This window comes from Pezoporus wallicus, unplaced genomic scaffold (assembly GCF_028554395.1).
Source record: "Pezoporus wallicus isolate ANWC-B61680 ecotype Strahan unplaced genomic scaffold, APGP_CSIRO_Pwel_v1 contig_4816, whole genome shotgun sequence".
Lineage (NCBI taxonomy): Eukaryota > Metazoa > Chordata > Aves > Psittaciformes > Psittacidae > Pezoporus > Pezoporus wallicus.
In genome coordinates, this window is record NW_026640990.1 from 3,310,277 (window position 1) to 3,329,496 (window position 19,220).

Here is a 19,220-nt window from a genome sequence, read left to right on the forward strand (position 1 = left end):
TCAGTGCTTCCTGTCTCTGCCTCTGTGGGCTAGTAAACTTGACTTCAACAGTTTGGTTACATTAACCTAGCTTTTCTTGCCATCACTATGATGTTTTTATTTCTTCTGAGTACTATGAGTCATTTCCTTAAATCTTTCCTGGTTTGGCTGTAGTGTTTAGGACAGTAGGAACTGCCAATGCTCCTCTTCCACTTCTAGCTTTAATTCCGCTGTGTGCTAAGAACCATTTCTTTATTACATTGGGTTTATCTAAGGTATTTTTGATGAAAAAATTAGATTTTCACCTGATACAAATCACTCAAGCTCAGCTGACAACATGGCTTCTTGGAAGCCACACAAGTTTAGAGTTGTGGAGGGTCTGAGCCCTATGTTTTATTATCATCCTGATAAAGCAGGTGACTAGCTTGTTTAGGAACATGGCTGTACCATTCCATTCTTTCATATCCCAATTTAGGCTGAATGAATAAATGGAAAGAAATTTTCATCCCTATGGAAAGTCTTCTGATGATTTTGATGGCTCAGGTAGTTTTTTATGTATTCCTAAGCCTTGGATAAAGGAAAACATAAAAAAAAAAGCACAAGAATATCAATACATATTTGATTTTTTTTTTTTTTATTCATCTATTTCCTTACTGGATCACACACAGAGTTCAAGCAAACTCTTAATAAATAAATTCAGATGGAGAGTACAGATTTTTTAAAAGATAACACCTCAAAATTATAGGTCTGGAAGAGTCCAGGTAAAGGTGATTTGCATCATCTTTGGACTGCTTGGGCTCAAGGCTGTTAACCATTACTGAAATGTTTTTTATTGATAGAGGACTTTAAAAGATTCCATAAAAGTATAAACTACCAAATAGCATTCCATAGGAAGTGTCTCTTTCACCAAAGTGTTACACAGATAAGGAAGAGAAAAAAGGATGACTGCCCAAAATACCTCTGTCCTCTAGTAACCTTCTTACTAGCACCAATGGGAATGGCGAACATGTCTAATATCGCAGGAGCCAGTAGGAGCTGCTGCTGCTCCTCTTTTCTCCCCTATTTAGATCATATCTGCATTAGCTTTAGACTGAAACACATTGGAAAAACTAAAGCCACTCTCTTCCCAGTCGTGGTCCATGTTTAATATGTGCATTGAAATAAGCTAGTTCTACAGAAAAATTGATCACAAAATAGTTCTTTACCATTGGTAGACAAAGCACCCCAAAAGGGAAGAAATTTTTTTGTCACTCCTAAATTAGATACTTAAATTAACAAATTGCACAGCAACTAATAAAGTGTAAGATCTGAAAGAAAACAAAAAAGGATGGCTCTCATGTATCCTTAGAATGTAATTTTTACAGCTTGGTACTGGTTTACACATACCTATATTTAACATTCAGAGAGGTATTATGCTGAATTTAAGGTAACCCCTATACAAATAGGAAATAGAGCATTAATATAGTCTCCTGAAAATTCTGCCTGTTCTGAATTACTACAACAAAACTAAGTTTCTGTAGTTCAGAGCTGAAAAAAATCATGCAAAAGAAAAGTTATTTTCAACTCTCAGCTTCCTTGTGCTTATGATGAGGCACTCTGCTTGCCTCCTGCTGAGAATTTGCATGCCTTCTCATAGGGACAAGAAATTTCTTGCTTTCACAGCCAGTTCTGTATTAAAAGAACATGGACTTCTTGTGTCCCTTCCTTTACCAGAGGTCATATGTTTATTTCGTCTTTGATAACTGAACAAAAAGTTCTTCAGGAATCATGCAAAACCAAGAACATCAAAGCTACTAGAAGTATTAGGAGGAAAATGGAACTGAACAAAAAGTAAAAGAAGATGTTTTCTAGACATCTTATTTTCACCTACAGTTCTATGATCCAAATAAATATCATGTCTGCCTAAGTCAAATTACTTTTGATAAAACAAATTAGACAAATTCAAGTTCTTCGATTTCCAAAAGGAAAGTTAATCACCCCTATTTTTCACGTGACTTTTTACTTCCTATATTTTGTTAAACTACTTATACCTACACAAAGTAGACATCAGTGTTACTTTGGCAGGAAACCACTGGAAATTCTGAAACAGTAGCACTTGACCCTGGCAGAGTAAGTAACTACACAGAGCAAATGGAATTGGAGAAACAGCTGCCTGAAGTTCAGACTACAGCTCCTAAGGTTCTTTCTTTTTTCTGATACCACATCCATACCAGTCTGTACTGCTGAAAAGCCTGATCTAAAACTGTGCGCAGCACCACCAGCAACACCTCTAACATTTCAATCACAGTTAAGCAATTCAAGTTTGCAGCATTGACACTTTCCTACTCCGAGTTGGGCTCCTTAAAAAAAAAAAAAAAAAAAAAAAGAAGCTGAAAAGAGACATTCTATGACAAGAGGAAGTTCCTACTAGGGAACTGCAAGAGCAGGGCTACTCCACAAGGCAGGAGACAAGCCAGGAATATGGGACAACAGTGCCTTACCAGCCCAGATGCAATTCCACACTACCTCAACAGATAAGGAAGAAAAGGGTGCTGATAACAAGTCCTATAAACAGTCCCAGACACCAGTCAGTAACAAGTCATTAAGACCCATGCAGGGAGCCCATGCAAGAACAGCAAGAGACAGAACAGTACATCAACTACCCGCAACACAGGCCCAATATTCAAATATGTCAGATAAGAGACAAGACAAAAACCTGAGCTCCAGCATAGGTTAAACCAAGAAAAGTTCTTTGAGGCCAAGCTTAAATAGAGCTTCTAGGACCCTGGGTGATGAGTTTAGGAGGTGCCCCATGTGAAACTGGTCAGGGAAATTAAAGCCTATTAGTGCACTCAGAGTCTTGACAACGCAAAAGTGTGTTTATGGAGGACTGCCAGATGAGTAGCTGTGTGGAATAAAAGCAAGCATGTTTTAATCACTAAATCTATGTTGGTGTTTTGTTGTTGGTTTTTTTGTAGGTTTTTTTTGGGGGGGTTTTTGTTTTTTGTTTTTTTTGCAGAATAGTGACTCACAAAGTGCAAGCAATTTTACAGTAAAGAAGTCAAGTATTGCTCTTTTATGATAAAACAAATAAACAAAATCTTCAATCCCATTTTTCTATTTGGTTTCTGCTAGACAACCAAAGGCTGATCTCAGTGGCTATTAGGTTTTACTATCGAAGTGGAGATGCGTTTTTGCACAATATGAAAGCTTTGAGTGACCGAGGGTCACCTGTGCAGTGTAAAGGAGATTTTTTCTTAGATGAGGGACTGCTACAATAACTTAGTAAGTCTTATTTGCCAATACAGATGAAATAATAGATTTTTAAAATGCATCATTGTTAAATGTGTTATTTTAGCTATGCAGGGTGCCAAGAATGTATGCTACATGTACAAATACTAGCAAAACAAAAATTACCAGAATATTGTTAATAAAGATAGTTGATCCATTTGGAACTTGACCCCAGAAAACACTTTAACCTTTCTTTAATTTTATTTGTATTAATTTGGGAATATAGAATAAAGCTGTTTAAGTATATATTTGACTTCACATGAACAATTAATTCCCCTCAGGGATAAAGTCAGAAATTATTAAAGATATCCTCTCCCTCTTCAATAGACATTTTTTACTGCCTGCCACCTTATTTAATCTTTTTTTTTTAATGAAATAGGAAGAATGTGAAATATCTAAAAATCACCTATGAAGATTACAGTGGCAAGAGGGCAGTTTGAGAACAGGAATAATTTTTCTTAATCCAGGAGGACCTTTTTCCAGTGCCTTCTAAAGAAGAGAGTCTTTCTTGCTCTTAAGTAACAAAACAACTTGGTTATCAAATTCAGGATCTAGTATTTCAACTCTAATTTACAGAAAACATTACAAAACAACTTTTCCTAATTTACAGATATGTAAAGCAGTTCCTTTGATAGCAATGCGGGATTTTACCTGACAAGACAAGGAGATTGACAGTGCAGTATTCATGTTCTCAGTCTTTCTGGTTCCTTATAATGCCATCTCCAATTCTAATTCATGCTATTATTTATTAATTACTCTTCTTACAAGTTAGACAATATCAATATGGTTATTTTTTTTCTAATTAGTAATATATAAATCTCTCTTTATAGTTGTTTTCTAATTAGATTTAGAATGCAAATTTATTATTTCGCTTCTGAGAGCCAAAAGAGACAGGTTGCACTCTTGCCAGAAACTGCCTGTACAATTTCCAAGAGTGGAAATTCCTGGGTTTCTGAGTCTTGTGCATTTGTTTCTAATTCTCCTAAACATTTCAGCAAAGACGAGGTTCACGAAGTCCATCTGTTGAAAAGTCTTGCAGAGATTAAGATGTTTAAAACTGCATGGCTATAATAAATAACAGTGTATATATAAGGTTATATAGCGCATTGAATGTTACCAAATGTTAACACCTTGTGTGTGATCAGTCAGACTTTTAAGCCTAGATCCTATGGTTTTCTGTCAGGTTCACCAAGGCTATATTAATTCCCCTGCTCTTTCTCACAACCATTAATGGTTTTCTTTAAAATTCTTTGTTGATGGGTAAGGTACCAGAAAAGGTCAACTATGGGTCAAATATAGTGGTGGTCTCTAAAAGAGGGCAGGAAAGGAGCCAAGAAATTTTAGCCTAGTCATTTAACTTCAGCTCCCAGAAATATTCTGGGGAAAAAAAGTGTCACGCAAATTGGAACAGGTGACTCACTCTAGCAGGTAACTTAAAAAGGAGATCTGTACACAGTCAGTACAGATCTGGCAAGATTAAATCCTATCAGACTAATACGCTACTATAATAGACCAGGAATGTCTGCAGATAGAGGAGTAGCAGCAGAGGCCATACTTCAGGACTTGAGCAGATTTTAGACCCTATTTCCTGTAACATTCCCACAAAGTATAACAAAAAATGTCAGCTGATGACATAAGCATCTCCACACAGGATTGTTATGATTGTTTCACTGTCAGAATGGAAGGATGTGATATATGACTGTGATATTCTTTTCTGGGCCCATATCTGTCCCATGTCTCACTGATGATCTGGATGAGGAAACTGAAAGTATGCTTCTTAGAGGCATAAATTGAACTGCAGAAGTGCAACATTAGTGCAAATACATGTTAAAAAGTAAGGAACACAGTCTTTAAGAAAACCAGGATGAAATTCAGTAGGGACAAGACCATGAGACTATGCTGAGCAAGAGTAATCAACACCAAAAATATACAAAAAGGAATAATTAGTTAGCGAGTAGTTGGGGTTTGTTTTCTGTTTTGTTTATTTGGGAGTGTTTTTTGTTTGTTTGTTTTATTTGGTTGGTTGGCTGGTTTTGTTTTTTATTGGTTTTGTTTTGTTGGGGCTTTTTTTGGTAGGGTTTTTTTCTGTTGTTGTTGAGGTTTGGTTGGGTTTTGGTTTTTGTTTTTTTTTTTGAGGGGGGGTGGTGTTTGTTTGTTTTCCAGAAGAGGACATAGGGATCATAGTACTTCAATATAAACCAGTAAGGTCATGGTGAAATGAATAAGCAGGAGTACAGATTGTGAGATGCCTGATAAGATCATGCAGTTCTGTTCAGCACTGGTAAGACGTCAGCTGGGGTACTCTCCAGTTTTGTTCTTTGTATTTTAAGGAGGATGTAGACTATTGTGGAAAGAGTCTGTTGGAGAACAGCAAGAAACATGACCTCTGAGAATGACCTAAAAGACTTAGGAGTGACTAGCTTAATGACAAGAACACTTAAGGATTGATCAGTGCTTGATAAAAGTATTCACAAGCATCAAAGTTTGATACAAAGAAGAAATAATCTGTTCACTGTGCCCATGGTGTACAGGGCAAGAACTAATGACTTTAAGTTACAGCAAGAATAATTCAAGTTACTTATTAAGGGGAAAAAGTACTTCTGGATGGTAACTGAAGCATAGGAATTTCCTGGAAAGGTCATGGAGACCTCATCTTTAGTAATTGTAAAGGAGTGGATAAACAAATATCTGTCAGGAATGAACTCAGCATAGTTAGGAGATGAATTAGATGACCTTTTTGAGATCTCTTTCTATCCTTTTTTTATGGTCCCATGATTCAGTATAGCTAAAAAGATGTTTCAGAATCTGTCTGCTCTTATGGTTAGAAAAAGAATTTATTTTGAGAATTTCTAGGGGTGGAAAAGTTTTTATAACAGCTGTGGAGGACCTTTTATTTATTTGCTGGTGGGCCTTAAGTTCACAGTACTTTAGTACAAAGAAGGCCACATTATACCATTCTGAGAAATTGGAGCTAATGGGACCTACTTGGGGAATATGGCACAACATCATGAAAGACAATATTACAGGCTCGCTCTTCTGCAAAATAAATGAATGCAATAAAGCCTTTCAAAACATCTCCAACATTAATTTTCACCAGTAATAAACCTCTCCTAAGCAACTAAAACCAAATTCACCACGATCCCCAGAAAAGCATTTCTAGATGCCACAGATCACTAAAGATTCCGTGTGCCTCCTTCCCTTTCCCCAATGTCACTTTGTAGCCTTCCAAGCTGATCTTTTTGCACATGGCTCCCACCTCAGAAAAATACAGATAAAAGCACTTTGATCATAATGGTGTTGTGAAGTAGGTAGATTTGAGACCAAGCATAAAAAATAAATGCAAGCTCTGGAATACAGACCATGCTGTATTAACAATAAGTTACACTGTGTCACTCTTCCATTTATAGGTAACGTCTACATCTTGCGCTCATGCAGGGCAGAGAGAGACAGCTATCACTTTAACACTTGAGCAGCAGCCCTCAGGCAGACCAGAAACCATCTAATGGCGCTCTCCATGCTGTCACTTCTTGTCTTCAGGCCCAAGGGCAGACCCACATTCTTCACAGGAGAGCTCCTATACTACTCTCAATTTGAGGGTTTTATGCAGTCCCAAAGAAATGTGACCTATTACAGTAGATCAACCAATTAATAAATCTTAAAATTCACAGGATTTGTTTCACCCCGATGAATTTTATACAATAGACTTTACATACAGGCTGAGTGTGAGAATAAAACACTTTTATATTCAGTTATGCTTTTTTCTGAGATTTGAAGATATTCTCTGTGTGTGAGGTGAGGAAAAGAGAACAGGATGAAAAAAAGGGGAGAAAATGTAGCAAAATAGGCATGGTATGCCACAATGAGAAAGATCCTGTTATTCTTTTCTTTGATCAAGCTACTGGCCACAGAAAAATGGCCAACATATATTTTATATGCCAAAGTCAACTTCAGCTGATGTTCTTTCTAGCCATTTGATCTTTTATCTGCCAACTTCCACCCAGTTTCCCCACTAGTATCCATGCTTAATATTATTTTAGCCATTAAAAATGTGGTTTTCTACTTAGTTCAAGTTTTCTGTGTAACAGTTTATTCTTCCACTGCAATATACTGGAGAAATACAATACCATTTATGCAACAGAAGTGATATTCTACTGAATATATACTACTAACTCCTAATTACTAAATTTGGGTGGATTTTTTTTTGACCATTTATATGTGTTTCAATAGGAAAACAAAGATTTTCCTTATTAGTTTTAGTCTAGAATGACACCATGAAAGTGTTATTTTCAATGAATAAAAACTAAACTGTGTACATCATTATTTTTAAGAGATCTTTGCTTTACTACATTGTTTGCATGACTACTACCAAAAAAAAAAACAAACCCAAACAAACAAACAAACAAAAAAACAACAAAAACCACTGGAAAGAGTGTTTCTGTGGCTATACTGCAGGAACTGATAAAATCCAAGGAAAGAGACCTCCTACATTGAGAATCTCTGACTGTAAATCTCACTAGTTTATGAGTGGAAAACATCCAAATAATTGTTTTCCTCAGCAGTACTAAGCACCTGTAGCTGCTGTGGACTGTAATTGGTGCTGAAAACACTCATAACATTTGGAATCTGTAACTCACTCATGGTCCTGGCATGTAGATGACAGACAACTCCAGCTGGTGCTCATCTGGGTTGAGGCAGCAGACTTTGCTGAATTTCAGGTTGTTTTGGTATGGACTGTACACTTTCCCATCTGTAAAAAAGAAACCAAAACCAGTGCTTGATAGCAGCTGTAGGGAAGAAGACTGCCAGTCTTTCCTCAGACTTCCCTGCACACCTGAAGTATTATCGTGCTACAAGCATGTTTACTACAAGCAAACTGAGATAAAGTGAGATTGCATGTTTTTTCATTACCTATATTCATATTTTGTTCTATTGGTTTTAACTTTGGTCATTTTATTTCCCATGGTCATAAGAAGTATCAGAGGATCTTGTGAGTTGTAGGTTGCCTGCAAGCCACTGTCTAGCATCTGCAGAGCCTGTGAGACCACAAAGAGAATGAAATACTACAATTGAAGACTAGACATTTCCACTAAGACTGCCTTCCTCCATGCACATAATGTTCAGTACAAAAGGAATCATGGGTGTTGTAGAATTCACACTGTCATGGCACTTAGTGTACTTAGGTAAAGATTCTGTAAGCCAAAATCTGAGCCTCTGTATAAAAGACTGCATATTGCAACTGGACATAGCTCAGTTTCCATCTACCTGAGGTTTCAGCACAGCTCCTGATGAATTTTAACACAGTCCTTCAAGCTGATGTTAGCTATGAGGTAGGTTCACCATCACCTAAATTAGCTGTAATTTCTGTATTGCTTTCCAGTGTGCATACAGCAACCTGGTTTGGCCATCATAAGAATATAGTTGCTTCAGTACTAGACAAATGACAGGAATCTGCAGTACTGCAGGTGTGGTGTGATGATCTCAGGGTGGGATACCTTGAAAGACTCCAGACACATTGTTGCTGGAGCATCTTGTAGTAGACTTCTTTTTCACTGGAAAGCTTTAATTGAAACAAAAAGCTTCTGTTGGAATGTGTGATTTGCAGCAGAACTTTTTTGTCAGAAACGATTTTTCACATTCAGGAGAAACAAGCTGACTGAGAGACCCAAAAGAGAGACGAGTGTGCATGCCTACCCTCACTGAACTGAGTCAGGCTGCCAAACTTTGGGCAGTGATGGCCTCCCGAGTGATGTGTCCGGCTGCAGGAATAGAGAAACAGCGCTGCTGCAACTGAACAAGCATGCCAGTGATTCCTCTACACTAGCGTGTGCTTTTGGCCTTAAAGTGTTTGTTTGCATAAGTGGTATAAACTGGGCAGTTGCAAAACCTAGCACTGGGATGCTGGGCGCAGAGTAACACAATTATGCCCGGAAGGCGAGGGATGCTTCACCCGGTTTCTTGCAGTACTGCGCAGCACGACGCACTTAGCCTTTCTGCGGCTCCGTACGGAGCTGAGCTGAAAGCCAGGGTCCCCATTGCCATGAAGAAATGCCTCAGCCACTCCAAGCGAGCTGTGTTTCCAGGACACGCCGGCGAAACCTTGTCTTGCTCGCTCCTGCCGCGCAGACAGGCACGTTTCGGGGAGATCGTTTTTGGTCAGGAATGTTTCTTTGGGGCCGTTTTCCAGGGCCTCCACGCCGCACGATCGCTGCCGACACTCACTGAGCCGGCGGAGGAGCGACGGCTGAGGGGGCCGAGGCAACCCCGCGCCTTCCGCCCGGGCACCGCTTACCTTACAGCGGGGCCCACCCCGAGCGCAGGGACGGGCTGGAGCCTTGCTGAGAAGCACCCCCCGCCCGCCGGCCCCTAGGCGGAGGCGGTGCCTCTGGGGGCGGCACCTCCCTACCCCGTCCCTCCGCCCGCCGCGGAGCGCTGCTGCCCCCTCCTCCCGGGCAGGGACCGGGGATATCCCGACCCCTCCCCGGCGGGCCGGTGGCGGCCCAATGGAGGTGGAGTTGTTGTGCGGGCTGCGGGCGGGCTGGGGGCGCCGCCGAGCCGCGGACGCCGCCGGCTGCCCGGGGACGCGCTCACTTGGTGGGGAGCCGGAGGCAGAGGCGGGCGCAGGCGGCGGCGCCGGGGCCGGGACTCTGGCAGGCGGCGGCTGGGATGAGCCGGGGGGGTGGCTGTGGGGGCAGATAGCGTCCCGCGGGGAGGCAGCCGAGTGGGGCTCGGAGCTGCGGCGGGGTCCGCACGGCAGCGCCATGGCGGCTCAGTGCGACCCGCTGAGCGGGTACCTGCAGCAGCCGCTCTCCGACCCAGGCTCCAACAGCGAGCGCAGCACAGACTCGCCCATGCCCGGCTCCGAGGAGGACTCGGCCGGACCGCCGAGGCCCCTGCACAGCCCTGAGTGGGGCGAGGAGCGATTCCGGGTGGACAGGAAGAAACTGGAGGCCATGCTCCAAGGTGAGGGCGGGGAGAGGCGACTGCGGTCCCGGGGGGCGTGGGGCGGCGGCCCGGGAGGGGAGGGGGCCGCATCCCCAGCCCACCATTCCCAGTCTTCTCCGTCGCCGTCGGGCCGCGGGTCCCCTGTCAGCCGGATGAAGCCTCCGGTGCCGCAAAGGGGATGGAGCCGGTGGTCGGCCGGGCGCTGGACGCGGCCGGGGTCGGCGGGAGCCCTGCGGGCTGGTCCCAGGCTGCCGGACGCTGTCGTGGCCTCCCGGGCTGGGGCTTTGAGAGGCGCGGGGAAGGAGGAGGAGGAGGAGGCTCCTTTCCTCCCTCACTTCAGACCAGAGCCGAGCTTCGCGATCCGGGCGACGGGGGTACCCCCGGGTAACAGGATGTCGCTTGGGCTTGGGGCGGTCCCGGCATTGCGGGTGGTGCCGATGCCCAGCCCCGGCGGGGCTCGTTCCCCTCTGGCAGCCGGCGCGCTGCGAGGCTGAGGCTTTGAAGGTCTTTTGAAAATCCCTCTTTACGAATCTAATATCCCGCTCAGGCACGGTGGTTCAGGCTCTCGGCTTTCGAGGAACAGCCGAGGCCGCCGCGTAGCGGGAAGGGAGCCTGTGGAGCCGGGCGTCCCGGCTGGGGAAGCAGAACCGCTGCGGGAGAGCTGACAGCGCAGCCGCTGCCTTAGGACTTGTTCAGCCTTTAGTTCTGCTTGCTTTTTATTTTGTTTTTGTTTTTTTTTTTTTTTTCTTTCCTTGAGACTACATATTTTGTACCAGTATGTTTTTAATTATCCATCGGTGGAAGTTACGTAGGCAACTTTTGACAAAATAGTGTAGGAGTATCAATTGCTGGTTTTGATGCTAAAGAGCACCTAAATACATTTAACCCAGTTGAGGGTGTTGCTGAGTGAAGCAGTTCCCTGGGGTGTTACCTGCTGTCTGATCTGAAGAGCCCATGAGAATAGAGGTGAATTTCAGGTCAAATCTCAGGGCATGTTTGGATCAACAAGGAAGGATGGTCGTGGTTTTGAGAAGGTGCTCTTGCTTTTGGGACTCCTGTAAACAGTCAGTGTTACTTGAGTTGCCTTCTTAAGTGTATTTATGTACATTTTCAACGCAAACCCTTTGCAAGTATTTAATTGTTGTTCATGTGGCATGTTACATGGAATGCGTTTCATTCACTTAGTGGAAACCGTAGGTAGTTGCTGCCTAAGCATCCCTTGTCAGAACACCTGCCTCCGGTGATGGGAGGCTGTGGGAATTGATGGAGGAACAGAAGCCAGTGCGTTGGGCTGGTCACGGAAGAGCTGCGGTTTGACTTGGTGACTGCAATGATTGGAATTCTTTTAATTGAGATTCTCTCTCCTGGGGGCGAGTTAATCTTTAATGAGTTAATACTTTAGTGCTAGTAGAAAAATCTCATTATGTAATGCAGTAAAGAGAAAGGAATTCAAAGAAACAGAGGTCTCATAAACAGCAGCAACTGTTTGTAAGATGGGCTCATCAAAAGTGTCTTAAAACCAAACCCACATGGGTATTGAAAAGAAAAAGCACTTTTGTGTATGAAGTGGTAGGAAAAAGAGTCAAAAGTTAAAGCACTCCAAGCAGATTGAAAGTGGCCTTAACGTTTTCCTGTAGTAACAATATAAATTTCCATTATCTAATCTCACGCATAGTCCTTACTTCTATTCCCTGTGCTGGTAAGCATGCAAGAGTAAACAGAAAGCTCCTAAGCGGAATCCAAATACTGTACAGGTAGTGTCATCCAGTAGTAGCAAGTGTCAAAATATGGTGGTTTTTTTATTCTCTCCTTTTAATTTTTCTTTCTTACCCTCATGAGAGAAGTAAAAAGTATATGATTGATAGAGCACAATGAGTAAATGCAAATGAATGCTGCCTGCTTTTTGATGAGAGGTTGCTATATGTCCAGTCTAGAATACACATGCTTCAGGCCATGGTTTGCAGAGTTTTTGCATCAGATAGTTATCCAAATGTGTTGGACTTTGTAGTAAGAGATTTTGTGTAGAAAACATGAACGTTCTGACTTACTGGTAATAAAAAACTACTTATTAGGAAACACAAAGCAAACATAATAGTCCTTTCTGTCTGAAAACTGTGAACCATTTGTTAAACATTATTGCTTTCATTCAGTTTCCTCTCCGTACTTTACAAGTATTTGTCTCATCTTTTGGCTTCCCCCAAGATAGGTTTTACTTACTTTTGTTTTGTTGTTGTTGTAGGAGAATACCTCAAGCACTGAGTAGCCATGCTGGGGTGTCACAGTGTTCTGAAGCCAGATCTGTAATGAGTACTCAGAAATTTGGAGTAAATTATACTGCTGTTAACAAGCTAAAGTCAGTTTTATTTTTAACGTTTTCTGTGCTCTCCTTTTTCACCCTCACTTCATAGGGTTGTGTTTCCTATTGTTTCTAATACCAGATCCTTCACTGGGAGATCTGAAGATATGCAAAAATTGCGTTGGAAAAGAAAGATCTCTGTAGTTTAAGTGGTGACAACTAGATTATTAATTCCAAAAAGTTATTAGATTTTTTTTCCTTTTTTTGAGCTGGCATAAATGCAGCTTCTTGTTCATAATAGATACTTGAAGGCTCTTCTTTAGCTTTTACCAGCTGCTATAGAGCATGTTTACTCTTGTGACTGTTACTTTTTAAATTATTTAAAAACTTAATGTCTCTTCTAGTGTTCACTATAGCTTTCTTATATTATGAGAAAGTGGGAATCCATCATCATCTTTAAGACAACATCAGTTGTCTTAAAAGCCAAGTTTGAAACAGCATCTGTTTAAGAAACCTGTCAGGAAATGTTCTCATTCTTGCTCGGGGATGCCTTATTTTTTGGGTTTTTTTTACTTCTTTTTTTTTTTCTAGTCAACATCTGTTGTTTACTGTACTAGTGATGAACTGGGGTAGGAAGAACATGAAGAAGCTCAGTTCTTCATATTCTTGTACAGAAGCTCAGTTCTGTAATTGTATTGTTGAATTTTATGTGTTTCACCATTGTTTTTCATCTTTCCTTCTCTTTATGTTTTGTAGATAGTTTTTTGAAGTACAGTACTGACTTCAGCAAGGCTCACCTGGGTATATCACAGTGTATAGCTCATGGGAGGACTGGGGTACCTTAGTGTTAAATACAGAGCCCACAGCTGGAGACAGTGGGTAGCTCTCTGTCAAGAAAGTTGATGTGGCAAGTTTGCTACGAGTTGTAACTGAAGCAGAAACCAAATCTGAAACAAGATGTAAAAAATCATTATAGCTTTGAAAGTGCTGCCGGTACTGCCCGCCCCCCCCCCCAGTTTGAAATAATTGGTTTAGTATTTTTGGTGTTTCAAAGCTTGGTTCTGAATAGCCTTAAGAGAAATATGTTAAATGAAAGGTAGGGGGAGCTTCTCTGAGAGCTTTGCTTTTTGTGCTTCGAATATCAGAAAATGCAAAAGCTGTGGTAAAACCCTTGAACATGTGGCATGTAAGCAATCTTATGCTGCATGTCTTCATCAGGTGTTTTTGTGAACAGATCTCTTTAGAATGATTGTGTTTTTTTTTTTTCCCTCCTCCCCAGGGAGCATATTTGAGTAAAATGGATCAGCTATTCTTTTCAGGTGATACCGCATAGTAGCTGTATTGATTATAGCTGCTCTGCACTAAATTCTTACGAATGCTTATGTGACTTAATACTGTGGAATGATTTACTTAATGCATATTTGAGTGCCTGTTACCATAGCAGCTGAGTATTATTACAAAAATGCAGAACACTAAACTTAGATTATGCTTTCTGGACAGCTTTTCTCAAAAAAAAAAAAAACCAACAGAAACCCAAACAAAAAACCTTCCACAACACAAAAAAAACCAAAACAACAACAACAAACCCAAAACAAACAAAAAAACATACTCAAACTCACCCCACCCCAAAACACCAGAGAAAACCCCCAACAAACAAGCCAACCAACAATAAAAAGAAGCAACAGCTTTTTCCATGGCATGTTTTATTCTTTGCTACAAAGTGTTAAGCTAGGCTTGCATTTCAAATAACTTTTTCTATTTTATGTTCCTTAACAGACATTGGGGGTTTTGATGGGATGTATGTACAGCACATGATTAAATACTTTGTGACTTTATAATGCAGTACCCCATACTACTACTTTAGTAAAAAACCAAACCCACACTGTTTTTAAATGGGTCTAACTCTAGCAGTGATGTGTGTGCCATATTATACATGGATCTTTCTTTTAAAAAAATAGCAGTGTGCCTGTTAAATTTTGTGTTTTTCTCTGTTCTGCTTTGTGGCTCTTTTTTTTTTGTGTGTGTGTGAATATTTGTGTGGGGTTTTGTTTTGTGGTTGGTTTCTTTTATGCACCGTCTTTCAGTTTGAGGACTCTTTGGGGTAATTTTAATTATGGGACCTGAAACTTTATGGGTGGTGTGTTGGATTTGTTTTGTTTTCCCCCTCATGAGATAATTCAGCAGTTATTTGACTGTTGATAAACACATGAAGAAAAGCACAGCCCCACATGCTCAGGAAACTCTGAAGAGTACTTGGCACCACAAGCACTCTGCTGTTCAGCTCGTCTTACAGAGCAGGTTGTGTTGATAGAGAGTGGGACTCTTGGAAAATAGCACTGTCCTGGGCTGGTTTTGTTCTGACTCATTAAGTGCTTTCCTATGTTGACTGGAGTAGGTTAGAAATATAGGACTCATGTGAATCTTTATCTATGGAATGTAGGCTTGGTTTCTAGAAGTAATGAAGGATCACTTATTATTTTTCAGGTGGTGAGGATAAAAGTACTGTAACTCAAATTTAGTATTGAACAGTCAGTATAAACAGTTCATTTAAATACCTTTGTGCAGCTCTCCCTCCTGCTATTGCAGTGCTGGGTGAGTGCTCCCCTGCCCTGCTCCTGCAGTTTTGGTGCTCTTTGCCTGTTATGGGGAGTTAGAGAAACGCTCAACCAGTAATTTTTCACCAAAAGAAGTGTTCCTTTTCTTAGAGGGGACGTGACATAAATACTTGGATAACTTTTTGCACAATTTAGTCCAGGTGAAACTTATTTACTTTAAATTTACTTAAAATCAATTGTTAATTCCTTTGCCTAAAGCTCACCCTTGAGGTTGTTGCCCAATCCTAAGACTGTACTTATGCAATGTCTAGTTCTGATGTTTGAATGATAATCAATTTAGTTTATTTATTGATCCATCGGATGAAACATGCTCTATATAAACAAGTATATTTTCCCCACTTAATGCATAACTATAGGGAAGTGTACTTAAAAATCTTTTCTTAGACTTCTCTACTAGTTTGTTTCAACCACAGAGGATAATAACTTGATAAGTGTGGGGTAGATGGAGAGAAGAACAGTTGTATTTGAATGTACTAAAGAAGATGGAGATATTCTAGGAAACCTGGGCCTCTGCTGAGATTTTGCTACAAACAATGGTTTCATTAGAGGCTAGACCCTGAAGACATGAGTTAATAGATTTTTGAGTTAGCTGCTTAATAGGCAATTATAACTTAGAGTGGCCCTGACTGTGTTGGGTTTTGTGTGGGGATAGCAGGCTCCGTGATAAATTTATTTTACATTTTTATGTTTAAATGGCTAACCAGGAATTGCAATTTCTCTTCTGGATTTTTTTTTTTTTTTTTTTGGTATGTGATGGTGGCAGGAATCCATATAATAAAACTAAATGTACTGTGATTCCTCAAATAATTAGTGTACCTTTCTTGCAAATGAAGTTAAAAATACTTGGTGTGCTGTTGATTTTTACTCCTGTTTAAAGTTCCTGTGTCCCTGTTGGAGCTTTAAGACATGTGAAGTATGTCTGTTGACCAGTTTCTCACTGAAATATCTTTTCAAACCCTATAGTTTATTAGGCCCCGAGCACAGTTTCTTTTCCTAGACAATACATTTTTCTTTTCTACTAAATTGTGAGATTGCTGTTGGTGTTTTTAGGTTTTATGTTTTTATTTTTGTTCATTGCAGTTTATCAGCATAACATGGACAAGGACATAGTTGTGGGGAAACTGGAATCTTTCTAATAGCATTTACATTTGGTGTTTAACTTGCATGTAGCAAAAAGAAAATAACATTCAAGTTCTTTGTGAGAGTTTCAAATCCCTAAAGTGCTGAATAGTCTATTTCTACAAAAATAAATATATGAAATGAATTTGTGTGACTTGTAGTTTAAAAATGTTCTTGCATTCCATTGTTAACAATTGTAATAATATCGCTTTCTCAAGTTTCAATAGATTTTAAGTAGTACAACGGACTATCATGGTTTGGCATGAACTGCTAAGTTAAGTATTGCTGGCTTGCACATTCCTGTTGGTTATATTGTAATCTTTACCTCCATTGGAAAATATGTCCTATTTTGAGTACTTATTTCAGTCTCTTGGCTTTATGCCTGTCAAACAATGAAACATGCTATTTTTTGTTAATTTCAGACCTTTGTGTTGAAGAACGAATAGCTTTTTTAAACTTTTTTTTTTATGGCAATATCCCGTACAGTGAAGCCTCAGTGGTGACTTTTGTAAACTTACACCAGAAAAACTAATATGATTACATATGACTTGGAGTTCAGATAGCTTGTTAGTTTTATGTACTTTCTGTGGCTGAAGGAATGAGAACTCTGTTTAAGGATTTCTTCTTTAACATGCTACCTGTTAATCAGTGGTAGTTTTTAAACTAATTTTGACTTAAGCAACTAAAAATATTCCTTGCACATATCTGCAACTTTTGTTCACTATCTGTTTCTGTTTATGACTAGGCTTTTTTGTCTGTGGTTCAGGTCAGTAATCAGTATGAATGTATTGCATTGGGCAGTGTAACTCTTCATGTTTTGGTGACTTTTGTAGCTGATTTATGTAAAAGATGTCTAGAGAGATATCCTCTTTACTGGAACAGGAATACATGATCAAAAAAAAGATAACTGTTTCCTGTTAAAGGCTCATTGTTGTGAGAGAACACTCAGGAGGATGGCAACCCCCTGCCAGGTCACTGTATATGTGGCACTATTGGGGTAACTAATCCTCAGAGTAACTCTAATCTTCAGAAAGCATAGGGCTGTATACTTTCTGTTGTTATCTCTCTAGCTCAAAGCCTTGTTGAACCTGGCATTGAACATTGCCAGGGATGTAGCATTCATAACTTCCTTGGGTAACCTGTTCCAGTGCCTTATCACCCTCACAATAAAGAATTTCTTCCTTATATCCAATCAAATATATCCTGTTTATGTTTGAACCCATTAACCCTTGTCCCTTCACAACAGTCTCTGATGATGAGTCCCTCTCCAGGAAAAGATGGGTGTGATGGGTAAGGGGTGGTAAAGAAAGAGAACAGACATAACACTAGGCGTCTGAATCGGTAAGTCACTTGCCTAGTAGCATAACTATGTTTAATTTTTCTGCTGCAAGCCAAATTTCATACAGGGGTTGATGAGCAGATAGCAGCATTGGTTTGTCCTAGCCATTGTCCTGGCTGTGTGGCTGTAGTGCAGTAGAAACCAAGGCATAGAAATCTGGAAGGCACATAATAACCATGTGTCTGCAGGACAGTTACAGGAGAGGCTCTCATACCTCTTTCTGGGAAATCCACGAGTGGATACCTCCCTGGAACACCTAATGCAGGTGGGTGTCAGGCCGGTGGAAATGGAGGTCTGCATGTAGTTGCAGGGTTATTATCTCACTGAGGTTGGAGAGTTGTGAAGGGTTATCTCTTGGGATGGGAGTCCTTCAGTGATTGGATTTAGGCTCTTTAGCATGAATAGGCTGGAATGCTGAGGAGGATGTTTTGCCCTTTAATGTGAGAGAGCAGTGGGTTGCATGGAGCTCTGCCTTGGGGCAGACAATGAGCCAGTTGAGATTGTATAGGTCAGAATTACCGGGTAGACCTATCTGGGTGGTACAGGTGTTTGCTACAGACCATCAGATTAGGAAGAAGTAGCAGATGAGGCCTTCACCCAACTGGAAGAAGCCTCGTGTCTGCAAGCCTCAGTCCCCATGGGAGACTTTATCCACCCTGCTCTCTGCTGGAGGAACAGCACAGCAGGGCACAAGCAACGTATGAGGCTTCTGGGGTGCATTCGTGACAAGTTTCAAATATAGGTGATCAAGAAGATGACAGCAGGAGGTTGTCTGCTGTACTTGCAAACAAGGAAAATGTGGTCAGGGATATGAAGATGGAGGGCAGCCATTCAGAGGGACTTTGATAGACTGGAAAACCAGGACAACGGGGAAGTCATTAGGTTCAACAAAGGAAACATGAAGTTCTGCACAAGGGGAGGAATTACTCTAGGTATCATCACAGGTTTGGGCCTGACAGGTTGGAGAACAACATCTCGGAAAAAGACCTGCAGGTCCTGATGCACAGTGATCATGAGCAAGCCCACAGTGTGGTGTTGTGACAAAGAAGCCCAACAGCATTCTGGGCTGCATGAGAAAGTGTTGCCAGTAGATTGAGGGTGGTCATCCTTGCGTGCTACTAGGCCTGGTGAAACACATCAGGATTGCTGTGTTCAGGCCTGGGTTCCCCAGTACAAGAGAGACTTGGGCATACTGGAACAAGTCTAGCAATGACCAAAAAGCTATTGAGGGGCTGGAGCATCTGACACAGGAGAGGCTGAGACATCTAGGACTGCTTTGTTGTGATCTTGAGAAGACACAGGGAAGACCTTATTAATTTTGCTTATGTGTGTCAAGGTGTATAAGCAGATGAAGCTGGACTCTTCTGTGCCAATGCATTGAGCACTGCTGCTTTGCTACCTTCAAACAGCTTTTAAAATGATCATCGTACAAGGTTATAATTTATCTCTAGTTAGTTTGTGTGCTGCCCAGCTGCTTGAGCTTAAACTGAGACATCAGGGTTCACTTATAGGAGCTGTATAAAGTATCAGGAGATTCAGCGGCCAAGTGGTGGGAGCTGGCTGTAGGTTGCAGTGGCCTTGCTGTTGCAGGTGCTGTAGTTGATGGACTGCTATGGTTTACACTATGTTCTGATGAGCTTTACATTCTTACTTGGTGGAG

The 19,220-nt window shown here is 41.0% G+C and overlaps 1 protein-coding gene across 1 annotated transcript in view; it reads left to right on the top strand.

Annotated features, from left to right (window-relative positions):
* Positions 1-9,768: 9,768 nt before the first annotated feature.
* BICC1 (BicC family RNA binding protein 1) overlaps positions 9,769-19,220 on the top strand; it is a 116,750-nt gene continuing 107,298 nt past the window's right edge. The window contains exon 1 of the mRNA XM_057421540.1: positions 9,769-10,209. Within this exon, the coding sequence (XP_057277523.1) occupies positions 10,008-10,209 (202 nt within the window). The 5' untranslated portion in view covers positions 9,769-10,007. The remainder of the gene's footprint in view (positions 10,210-19,220) is intronic.